We start from the raw sequence: 12,987 nt of genomic DNA, 5'->3' as shown, positions 1-12,987 counted from the left end.
CCCCAAATATTTTCCTCAAACTGAGCTGCTGCAAGTCAGCTGTTCAGCCTAACCTAATTCCACTTGGCCCTCTGCCCCCACTACGGCCCTTGCCCTGCCTACTGTACCAGTCACAGCAGAGGATTTACTGCACCTGCCTGCCAGGATAACCTTTGGCACCTGGACTTCCGTCTGGACCTTGCTGTCCCTGCAGAGAGGAAAGAGAGAGTAGGGAGAGAGAGGGAGAGGGAGAGAGAGAGAGGGAGAGAGAGAGAGAGAGAGCGAGAGAGAGAGAGAGAGAGAGGGAGGGGGGGGGTTGATCAAAATTACAGTAACACAAACACACAGGCAGGGCTTTGTGCAGAGTAGCAGATAGTTTCGAGAGAGAGAGAGCAGAGGGGATGAACTATAATAAGCCAGTAGCCCAGGGGGGCAGGAGATGAAGGTGTTTCTTGGAGGTGTGTAAAACATACTTTACAGTAGAGTGGTGCCAGTGTTGGTGCACCGCTGCTCTCATACCAGTGTGTCCCCAATATGTGTCTCTTAGGGAGATCTCTTTGCATCTGTCACTTTGTTAGCTTATAGTATTGCTGTTGGATACCAGGATGCCCAGGCTGCTAAGAGTTGTTGTTTTTTCAAGCAGTTTCAGATGTGGCCTGTGTATAGACCATATAATTGCCTAATCAAGAGTTTAGTGTGTGTGTTTGTGTGTGTGTGTGTGCGTGCGTGATTGTTAAAGTGCAAATGTGCTCTTGTATAACTTCCTTTGACACGCTCCGGACGTGCAGCCATGTGCACTGACTTTGATAAATATAGTACATAATGCAGCCAGTTAAAGCCAGACAGTTTGGAAATTGGAGGGATTGAGGTTTGGACCTTTAACTGCCCTGCAGGAAGGAGGGGCTCCACGGACGGCCCATGGTGTAGTACAGTAACAAAGTTGAGCCCCAAGAGTCATCATCACTTTATGCAGACCAGATGCCCTTTGCTCTGAATAGCTGGAAAGTGCACACTGCCAAACAGTTGTGCTTATTACTCAATCATTGGTGCTGCGGTGATTCTGACTCAGACTCGGGGCCCTGATCAGCAGCAGTAGCTCCGTGGGAAAGAAGGGGGCGTTTGAGGATGGACAGAGTAGGAGGAGGACATGACAGTGAGAGAGAAGGCACACTCCTCCTCCGTGAGCAGTGAGGGAAATCCCTGTGCTGGTGACATCACCCTGAGAGAGCGGGGACTCACTCAAACTGTGTGACAATGAGGAAAATGTTCCACTCCACACTCCCTGACTAAGGCCTTTTCCTAATACCCACAGTAGTATGACCAAGCCCGACTGAAAATAGCCCTGGACATGGGGCTGGATGCTCCAGACTTAAAATAGTCCTGTTGGCCTGGACCGAACAGCCAGAGTCATGTCTCCTCCCACTTGTTCCAGGGAAGGAAATATTCACTGAACTGTGTTTCTCCAGTTTAATCACTCGACCAGACAGACTGAAAGAGGGACAGATAGAGGGGAGGGAAATAGAGACAGAGATTACATGCAAGACTGAGATTAAGACAGCATCAGGGAGACAGGCAGAGCACTGAGTGGTGAGCGACACACAGAGACAGGTCAATAAATAGAGAGAATGGCAGGTAAGGGAAAGAAAGAAAGAAAGATAGTGGCAAAGTTTTTCTTCAAAGCTGCAGTGTAATGACTGAATGTGTCAGTGTTGGCCATGTTGGCTAGGTCCTGTGTCTCTTCTCTCTCTCTCTCTCTCTCTCTCTCTCTCTCTCTCTTTCTCTGTTCTCTCTCTCTCTCTTTGGCATTGCTTTCTGATATCCTGGAGAGCATCGCTGTGGCGCAGTGCTTTGGCCAGATGTCTCTCCTCACCGCTGCTTTATAACAGGCTAATCTAATCTGGCTGCCTGCAGGCATGCTTGGCGCACGCACACAAACACACACATGCACATCGGGTCCTGGGAGTGAAGGACGACTCATCTTTCTCAGACTGAGGTGAGATTGGAGAGTCTGAGGGACTGGCTCTGGGTCAGTGATAAGCACCTTGGCGGATACTATAAGAGCAAAACAATGCTGAGATGTTGCAAAACCTGCTATATAGTTATAAATTCAAATGCATAACAGAATCTCATAGCAGTTAATGGTATGTGCATCAGGTGTAGGCTGCTGCATGCACCACCTTGCAAGCAACAACCAAAGTGCTAATAGGGATTTTAAAATGAATGTACCTATGAAGTATTGCAGTATAATATTATGACATCTGTTGCATTGTCTTGAGTTGCAAGATTTTGGAGCTTTGGGAAAGACTGTTATCTGTAAGAGTGTTTTTAATGGAAGTGCGAAGGAAAGGGGAGACAAAGGAGGACTTACAGAGTATTCAAGCCATGTAAAGAAGTTGCTATGAAAGAGAGAACGATACTTACAGGCTCTCCAGGGAGTCCAGGTGGACCAGGATGACCTCTCTGTCCCTAAGGAGACAAACACACAACAGATGAGCGAGATGTGGACAAAGAGATGAGGCATAAAATAATGACTGAAGAAGGAGAGGAGAAAAAAAAAACCCAGGAATTACGAAACAGTTCATGGGAAAGTCTGACGAGCACGGGAGAAGTTCTCCCTCAGTGTGGGAATGACAAGTGGAGTATTGTGCAGAGCAGAATATGCATCTTAACAATAACAGCATCAACGGACAGGTGTCAGTGCCGTACGCATGGAATCAATCTGTGCTTTTGTCAAGGGATCAGAGTTTCCACTGGTGGTGTTCACAGAGAAATGGTGCTGGGGAGGCTGTGCCAGGACCATGGCGCATTGAGGATATAAATGCCTTCCTGTTTGAGTCAGATAGCAGGTTTTCCCCCACTAACACCACAGCAGACTACACCAAACACAGCCTGACATAGTACGTTTCTAGAGTTTTGCTGACTCCAGCAACACACAAGGCCTCCAACAAAGAACGGAAAAAAACAAAATCAAAGGTGGGAGCACATGCCTGCCCAAACCACACTTTGACAGAGAGAGAGCAAGAAAGAGAAGAAAGCAAAAAAAAAAAAAAGGAAAGAAAAACAGAGGGGAAAAGAAAGGAAAGACTCCTGTTGTCCCGTTTTCCTAAACCACAGCTCCAGAGGACCGAGCCAAGACTCCCAGAGTTCCTGTAAACCATGCTTGAGCCCTGTCATCTGACTACGGCAGGGGAAGAGGACACAGCATCCCTCATTATGTTACACAATCACACCGACTGCCTTAGTGTCATGCCATTGTCAGCATTATACTCCACATTCAGAACTTCCATAGTGGAGCAACTGTGTACCAACAATAAATTTGTTTTGGATAAAAAATGTTTTTTCTTCATAAAACCATCATGAATTCAATACCCTTCTCTCAGCATCTCAGAGGCTTCACCAAGCTACCTGTCGGTGTACTTCGGTATCTCACTATCACAGGGTGGAGGAACTGTACCTCAAAAGACCACTAGGTGGAGACTCGTAGAGCTGTGATGAAAATATACAGTATATAAGCTATATAGATAAAAAGTATAGACATAACCAGGTGCTGTCAATCTGTACTGCTGGTGGAACCCAGTCATAGCAGAAATGGAAATACAACATCATCAATCCCAGTTTTGTGTGTGTGTGTGTGTGTGTGTGATTGTGTGTGTTTCCAGTATTAAGTGTGTAAGTAATGCTCCGGTGGGAATGGGAATGGATGCACTTGCAGACACATGGCCCTTGTGCCTGACGTTTGAAAGTTTCCAATTGCAAATTGAACCATCATGATTGGCCCGTTGGGCAATTACAATACCATGTCAGTGAATGTATGTGTGTGTGTGTGTGTGTGTGTGTGTGACTGTCCATCTGTTCATATGGACCTTTTACGTCCCATTAGCTCGGTTTTCTCTTCTATGTTTATTTCTGTTTTCCATCCCCTCCATGACCTAAAGCCTTTATTCAGAAGTAGTGACCCCAGACCATGCTCTCGCCTGTTGTTGTCCAACATACAGTATATGCACGTATGCACACATGCACCCACCCACCCACACACACACACACACATGTGCATGGTCATGTAAATGGCTCACTTATAGTACAAACATGTGTAGAGGCTTATGTTCCCAGGCTGAGCTGTGAGGTATGTTAGTCAAACACACACACACACACACACACACACACACATACACACAGACTGTGGGTCCTGAGTATTAACCATAGCCTCCCAGTCCCAGCCAGGCCATCTCAGATCCTTATCTCCCTCATTATGAGACTGCTAATGAGAGCGGCCATTCCCACTGGCCCGCCTGTGTTTACAATGCCACTTGCTTAACGAGCATGTGTGTTCAATCAGATAAACCCACCAGAATTCCTTTCATTTACAACAACTCCCCAGTAGCACCCTGTAAGCACTTTTTCCCCATCGTACCCCACTAAGCTCAGGAGCGCTCCAGGGCAAGCTAAGCGTATTTTGGCAGAAAAGAAATAAAAGACACATTGTGTCTGCCGACAACACGTTGTCCCTCTGAGAGAGCAATGATGGGAGTCAGAGTTGGCATTGTTGGTGAACCAGGATGTGTCGCTATAGGCAAGCTCTGTCAAGTTAAGCAGCTGTTATGTTACTATGTAAAACTGCCAAATATAATAATACAAAGCTGTAAGTTTTATGATGTCCAATGTGTAAGGGGAACAATTTATGAAATCTGACAATAAAAAAACATAACAGTCTAGACAAAATACCTAACCACTTACATTAATAATCAAATTATCCCTAGCGGCATAATGTAAAAAAAAAATCTCCTTTCGACCTTTTTTTTCCTCATTTTGCACTCATTAGTGGGACTAGTCATCTACTCTGTACATACTTAGCATTGTGAGCACTCATATGAGAACAGGCTGCATGCCCGTTAACAACTGCACACCACAAATGATGAATACGCCGTGTCTGCCACTGTGTCTGCCTCCACTGGACACCATGGAATGCCCTGGTAGCAGAACTATACCTCTCACCTCATTAATCTCTGCTTTCATCTTTCCACCTCTCTCCCCCCAAATTCAAGCTGCTGCAGGGAGCCGGATGATTGCTCAGAGAACGTACCGCTGGTGTGTTTTTGATGTACAGTAGAATGTAAACTTGTCTGGCTGGGACAGACATAACAAACAACAGCATGGACCCCACTGGACAATTTAGTTGCAATCTACCCAACGGAAAAAACGTCTCTCATCTCTGCGCTGTCTGAACCGCAATTTCAGCAGAGCATGTTTGCTTCCGTACAGGATCGCCGTTAAACTATTAATAGGGGGAAGACAGAGCGATGATTTGTTGTACTTCCTGTGAAACATGCAAAGAAACTGATGGTTGATTTGAATTCTCCCATAATTACAGTGATGATGAGGATGTGGATTGTTAGTTTGAATAGTGGGCAGGATCTAAATGGAGAGAGAGTTTGGTTTGGAATGGGTCTAGGAGAGCTTCAGACAGACAGTTTAACTTGATACTATAAACTGTCTTGTATAAATGGAGAAGGTGACTATGATGAATATATAGCTGCTGCGTGGAAATTATCATTCTACTTTGTATGTGTGGGATGTTCTGGCTAGGGAGAATCCTGGTTTGGATGTCTTGACAGGGGAATTATCTGTATGAAATCTCGACACATTCGACTATCCACCATGATGATTGACTCACAATACATTTTCACTGTGCTCCATGCAGACTGTTGTGTTGATACTGGATGTGTGCTGGAGTGCAGGGATCACTGACAACCCTCACTGACCCGTAAACCCCTCAAACATGTACATATGGCACATGTATGGTGCCGACAAGCATGTAAGCGTGCACGGACACATGCTATGAACAAGGATACAAAAAAAAACACACATTCACACATGGACATGTAGGCACTTTCTCACAGACTCCAACATAATGTGTCCCAAGACAGTCGTAGCTTCTGAGAAAGTAGCACACTCAGCACTGAGTCTACATGAGTGTGATAGGTGAATCAGCTGACTGCTGTCTAGCCGCTTACTGAGTCTCTAATCTACCTTATTGCACAACATCGGATTCTCACCTTGCTCTATTAGTCTGCTACAATGGCCTAAAATTAGATTTTTCAGATAGAAGCCTTTGAATTGCACTGATGAGACTATAAGAAGGGACATGGCGGATAATAGAGGGAGAGAGAATAACACAGAGAGAGGAGAGCAGAGAATGAACATCATCATCAGGCATCAGAGGTAGTGTGAAAGACAGATGTGGAAAGACTGAAAGACAAGCAGTGAGAAAAGAGATGGATGAAACAAGCAGTGGGAGCAGACACAGAAGAAGAAAGGGTGTGAGGAGAAAGTTGAGACGTGTGGCTTGTAATGTAGCCTTGTAGTTGAGGTTTGGCCCTGTGTTTGTGTCCCCTCTCCTTGACCCTGCCTGCCATACTGAAAAGCCATTCAGAGTCTGCTTGGTTGTACAGAACGGAACATGCTTGGCTTGTCTGACACTGTAAAATCACACTCTCCTATCACACTTTCAAAGCACGGCTGTTCTCTCCATTAAAGTTTTCCATGGAAAACTAGCGGCCAAATTCCAGAATTCCCGGTCGGAGTGTCAGGCCAGGACTGATTTAGAGCACGAGTGTGTGTGTGTGTGTGTGTGTGTGTGAGAGAGAGAGAGTGTGTGTGTGTGAGAGAGACAGAGAGAGAGGAAGGAAAAAATAGAGGGGAAAAGAAAGGAAAGACTCCTGTTGTCCCGTTTTCCTAAACCACAGTTCCAGAGTAACAAGCCAATCAAGCGGGACAGAGCAAGAGAAACAGGGAGACAGAGCAAGACACATAGCTAGAGGGACAGGAGGAGGAAGAAACAGCACCTGGGTGTTTGGAGGGGGCCCACCAGCGCAATACAATTTCATTAAAAGTCAGCAGGGCTTTTATAAGCCATTGCTAAGACCTTGGTCTGGGCCTCTGTGTCTCAGTCATCAGGTCAAGACAGGACAGGACAGGCCATGGGACTTTCCACCTGAGTCGGGTGAAAAAGACACTCGAAACAAAGCCTCCTGTTTCTAGCCAGACACTGACTCACGCATCAATCATACTGACATCAGTGCCATATGTATGCATGTAAGATGGTTGAGCATTTAAGAAGATAGTTAAAGGAATATTTACTCTTCATTGACAAAAGAATTATAAATAGAAAGGGTCCAAAACATGGTGGGCAACATGTCCACTTGAGTTGTGTTGTGTTGTTTTGTGCAATACAGGATGAAAAGGGTTAATGAGTGTCTCCGCGTGCGTCTACGGAAAGCAAGCTGACTCGTTGTGGTTACTTTTACAAGTTTCCTTTAGAGTCATCATGTCTGTGGTCCATTGACCAATACCTGTGGCATGCTCTGATGATGTCAGAGAGCGTGTGTTGATGAAGTTACTATGGTGACAACTTCCCAGACCTGAGGGTATGATGTCATTCCAATAGACTCCTGAGTAGCAGCTGATGGTCTTCATCAACACAAAACTTAGCCTCTGCCCCACACATCTCAATGTGGGGATGGGAAACGGGAGCAAGAACGAGAACGGGAAAGAGAGTAAGAGTGAGGGGGAGAGAGAGAGAGAGCGAGAGAGAGAGAGAGAAAGAGAGAGAGCCATGTGCATTAGGGTGTCTAGATTAATCCATATGTACATCTGCACCTACATTCTCTTCCATGCAAGGTGATTTTTCACCCTTGATGCTAATTGATAATTTGAGGCTAATCTCAGAACCTGAAGAGGTCGGGCTGCTCCTGCTGGCTGGCCTCTCAGCCAATCAGCTGTCTGTCCTGACCTGGACACTCTCACCTACAGCTCTCATTCACTTGTCACTTTCTAACCTTCTGATCTGACCGTCTAATCACTGCCAAGACTCATTTAGTACAAAAAGGAACGCTGTGAATATTTTTCCACCAGCTTTACATTTTCCACTGTGACTGTATGTGTGTGTGTGTGAGAGAGAAAGAGAGAGAGAGAGACCGATGGACAGAGAAAGGAAAGAGAGAGAGAGAGTGAGAGAGAGAGAGAGAGAGAGAGAGAGAGAGAGAGAGAGAGAGAGAGAGAGAGAGAGAGAGAGAGATGGAGACTCTTAACAAAAGCCACATGTTTGGCTTTAGGCAGCCATCCAGCGAGGGCCTGACACACTGTTACAGAGCACTGTGGCTCTGAGAGACAGAGAAACATGCAGAAGCACTTTACACCCCTGTTCCATTGCATACATCCTACCAACACAGGCTATATTCACATACACAACCAGTTTCTCTACACGGTTTGTAATCTGTGCAAGGCTTTTTTTCTTTTTTGCGTGATGTGATTGGAATAATTGCGTTGCGCTGTTTGTGTGGTCTTCCTCTAGTACAAGACGTGAGCTCTGTTGTGGTAGGAGCGTGTGTTTAGATCCGATTCTTTGGGCCAGAGTGAAACAGTATATTTCAATGCAAGCCCAAGGGAGCAAATATGACAAATTGATTGTGGCTTGGAGTGATCGTGTCCCTGCATAATATCAAACTGATGAGTTTACGCTGTCCACTATATACAAGGCTACCTTCTATTCACACAGGAAGCTGTCATACATTCCCACAAACAAACACACACACGCACACACACACAAGAATGCTTGCACGCATGCACACACACATACACACTGATCTTGGTCTGCGTTTGTTCCAGGCCTGTCCCAATTTTCTTTCCTAGAATCATGAATCACAGTTGAGTCTTAAGTAATATGTAAGACACCGGTAATTCTGCAGTATATGATTTCCTCATGCTCCCCCTCTGCTTTCCCATCCCCACAACAAAAACTTCCCCCTCTCCAACTCCTCCACCATCCCTCCAACATCCTTCCTGCCAACTGGGACCCCCTGTGCTGGATCCAGCTGACACAGATGGGAGAAATGGTGAGCACAGCACAAATACAAAAGAAGAAAGAAAGAGAGGGAGAGAGAGAGAGGGAGGAAGAGAGAAGCAGAGATGGCTTGCTTACAAAGACGAGCGAGTTGCATGCGTGCACGTGCACACACACACACACACACACACACACACACACACACACATACAAACGCACACGCACAACACAACACATACACATATAGTGCACATACACAGGTGTCATGAAAATCATTGGCCTCTTTTTGCCATATTTGGCTGAGAGAGGACGTATGTCATACATAGTTTGCAGATATCAGCACTATGATCCCTCTTGGCCCAGAGTATTAAATTGTTATGGAAGGTGGGGGCCAAACTTTGAGCACTTGACACTTTATTTTATTAGAAGGAAAATGGAACAAGCGCGAATTCGCGTGGGGACCAACCAACCAACCGACCAACCGACCGACAGAGCGAGCTATAGAGCTGCTGGTCGCAGCTAAAAAGAGTCAAGAAGGGAACTGGGATGTTAAGTCTTACCTTTCGACCTATTTGGCCAGTGAGTCCAACCAGGCCAATAATCCCTGAGTCTCCCTGGAACAAAAGGCAAGAATGTCAAAGTCTGGTTGCAAACAAACAGTAATCATACACAGTAAGTTGTTCTGAGAGCATGACAAACAGAACAACATTAGAATCTAATGCAGTGTGACAGAAAAGGAGGGACATGATACCTTCTCTCCTTTAGGTGCTGACCCAGGTGACATGCCAGGGTCTCCTTTTCTCCCCTGATGAAACAAAAACACAAAGGAAAGTAAATCATTCAGTGCATTCAATTCGACAAATTTACTCTCATAAATGAATTACTTTGAGTAATAGCGGCTGACAGACTTGCATAAGACATGTTTCTCCTTGGCACAATGTATATACAGAATGTGGCCATGGTGTCCCTCGAGACACACACACACCAAGCCTCATTGTCAGGAGGGAACAATAATAGGGCTTCAGCACATCAAAGCCAGGGGTCGGAAATTAAACTCAGTGCGCTGACTCCCTCTCTCCCCCTGGGACCCCTGCTATTTACAACTTCTCTTCATTTATCCACGATGAAAGCGCGAGGACTGGGGTGCTCCCCTAGACATCAAACACTTTCAACACACCTGCCCCATATAGGCAGCCTGCTCTGAGCCACTCTGCATCCCAGAAAAGGGGTTTGCATTCACCGAGGCAGGGTTTCAGATGTTTGCCCTCATTATCACTATTCCATTACCATCCCTTCAGGCCTCTTGAATGTGTGTTGAAGCTCTTTGGCTCACTGTTGTGCAGAAGTTAGCTGACATCATTTCTGAGAGGGTGGACACATCTCTCTGATACATAGAACTGCCAAATCTAGACTAATTAACATTACTGTTTAATTAGACAGGTTAATTAGACTAGTTAATGAATCTGGGTCACACACTGAAGGTTTTCTTAAAGGTCTTAAGGGTAGCCTATATTAAAATCCATATCAGTGAGAGCACGTGATTCCTTAGGTGAATGATAGGGAATAGCAGATGTCAGAATTATGTACAATGATTCAGAGCATGAAGAGAAGGGGAATGGGAAAGTCCAAGGATGTAATTAAAAAAGACAGAGAAAAGAGTAGCGATAGTAGAAATTGTGTCAGCGAGACAAAGAAAAATGCAATCTTGTTCTTCAGTGACCTGGGGAAGGCAGGGCTCTGACGATGGGGAAAGCATGGGGGATGAGCAGTCTGCATTCAGCTGCACGGTTGTCATTTATGTATGACATTTTTATAACAAGCTTTAAATATAGGTAGTGCTCCTCACTGTGTACCGTGAGTACACAGTGCCAGAGGTCAGGGATGTTTGCTAAGGTGTTCATTCAGTGCAGACAATCAGATGAGTGACGCAGACAGTTTGTCTCGGGCGGGGTCATCTCCTGTTCACACATTAAAACGAGACAGTTTTATTTGGAGTTCTCACTTTCCATCTCCTGATGCGTTTCCCCGAAGCTCTGATAAATCACTTTGAACTTGCACGGTGTCTTGCTACCCTTCTCTCTCCTTCTCTCCCCCTGGGTTACAGTGGAAGCTGTCACACAGATTCTCCCATTTTACACAGGCATAGGCCTATGAATGCATGCCTATGTATACATGTTCATGCACACATTAGCAAGAGCGTCTATGCAAGAGCACATTTCATCTACACAGAGAGCTCAAATTGAGCACATCTGCAAGAGTCTGAAAAGTCTGCGCTTAAAATATATAGGGGGATCCTGACACTGACCTCTGCAGCACACATGCTAAAGTGAGCACAGCACACACAGTACAGCTCATCAGTACGAGTCTGTGGTGTTTCTAGTGTCTCAGACTGCCAGGTGGGTTTGGACTGTCGTGAACTTAGATGGCCCCGATTCTACAACCATAAAACTCTATTACCCTTGTTGGTCTTTATGGATTCCAGCTGATAGAGAATAACTGAGAATGTAACACATCATCATCAGAGGATTATCATCCAGGTTAGAGGCAAGGGAACATCATAACCTGCTCATTAAATTAATATTACGGGCAGATAGATAAACAATGATGTGGTTTAATGTGGAAAAATCGAGATGGCTGCCGGGGACTTGAGAAAAACCTCACATGTGACCATGAGTTTGACTGAGAGTGCGTACGTGTAACATACCTTGAGCCCGGGTGGACCAGGTCGGCCAGGGTTGCCATAGGAACCAGGGGCACCCTGTGGTAAAGCCAGAGAGAGGGGGAAAACATAATCAAATGGTGATCAAGATCTTAATCAATCTTCATATTGGCATAGAGCAAACTGTGGCTTACTACCGCTAGTGAGACTAGAGGTGGGGCAAAGGCTGTCTGGAGAACCTCAGCCTTCATGCTACTCTAACCCATTTTCCTATACATCAACTGTGTGTGTGTGTGTGTGTGTGTGTGTGAGAGTTGGGTGGTTAGGTATTTGGGGTTGGCGGTGGGGGTAGCAGCTTATGGAAAATGGGGCTCTGTGCTGGAGGTAGAGTGGAAGAGCTCCACCGCTTCACCATATGGATGTGGTTTCCCTGCCCCCTGTTGCCTCACACTCCACAGCCCCCCTCATCCCCACACACACACACACACACGCATGCACACACATGCACACACACACACACACACACACACACACACACACGTAAACGTACACGTTTTTGCTGAGCATCTTAATGAGTAATGCAGATCATCTCATATCATAACATTTTGAATTCCTTTGCTGGTGTGAGTTTCTGTCCGCATTGGCTGTTGCTGAGGAAATGAACACAACTGTGTCTGAAAGCAAACAAGCCGAGGTCTACAGTAGCAGCATATTGGTAATGTGAACCCTCTTGCCCCGTCCATCAGCCCCCATGGGAATGGTTAGCGGAAAACCTTTGAGAGACGGAGAAATGGGATCGAAGGGCTACATGAATCTACTCCAGTGATGCTATAGTATAAACAGCAGCCCCTGCTCATCTACACAGAGCAGCACAGGGGGTGATGACAGCTTGCTTCTCTCTCTCTCTTTTTCCCTATCCATCTATCCATATGGTGGAGGCTGACTCAGTAAGGGTCCCATCTACCTTCCATTCCTCTGAGTGAAGTTTTTCCTATGGATCCCTGACCTCACCCCTGCCCCTCCACGTGGCATGACACCCCCAGCCCCCTTCACCTACCCCCGTACTGGGTCAAGGGTCAAGAAAGTCAGGGAGGGCGGAAAAAGAGTCACAACTGCTTTAAGAGTCAGGTCAGCGAGTTTCACTGAGGTGAGGCAAAACTAATCAGCAAACCATTACATTAGTGATCTGGTCCACGCCAAAATCCAGTCACGCAGCTCTCTGGTATCCCACAGAGAAACAAGTCATTTGGGGTTTGGGCTGGGTTACACAACAAAAACCCACTGAACAAAGTTCAAAAACAGACATACTGGTCTGCAGCAGACATGACAACATAAACACATCATGCTGTAACTGCTGTTCCTGTCAAAGAGCCCTTTGATGACAGTCATGTCTGATTCATTTGGCGAGATGTTCAGAGACTGAGCTTCTTACAGATGAACAGGAGACCACTAAGGGTGTAGGAAAAGTTTTGCTGTTCCTGAGAACAAAGAACATTTGTCAGATTTCTAA

The 12,987-nt window shown here is 45.8% G+C and overlaps 1 protein-coding gene across 1 annotated transcript in view; it reads right to left on the bottom strand.

The window, feature by feature from the left end:
• LOC139641083 (collagen alpha-1(XXVII) chain B-like) overlaps nt 1-12,987 on the bottom strand; it is a 76,122-nt gene that overhangs the window by 39,417 nt on the left and 23,718 nt on the right. The window contains 5 exon segments of the mRNA XM_071515324.1: nt 134-187; nt 2,401-2,445; nt 9,379-9,432; nt 9,570-9,623; nt 11,523-11,576. Of these exon segments, the coding sequence (XP_071371425.1) occupies nt 134-187; nt 2,401-2,445; nt 9,379-9,432; nt 9,570-9,623; nt 11,523-11,576 (261 nt within the window).

Source organism: Centroberyx affinis, unplaced genomic scaffold (genome assembly GCF_046629955.1).
Source record: "Centroberyx affinis isolate AG114_WGS23_722 - 3 ecotype Tasmania unplaced genomic scaffold, CSIRO-AGI_Caff_v1 ptg000338l_1, whole genome shotgun sequence".
In the NCBI taxonomy this organism is placed as follows: Eukaryota; Metazoa; Chordata; class Actinopteri; order Beryciformes; family Berycidae; genus Centroberyx; species Centroberyx affinis.
This window is presented reverse-complemented; position numbering and strand designations above follow the sequence as displayed.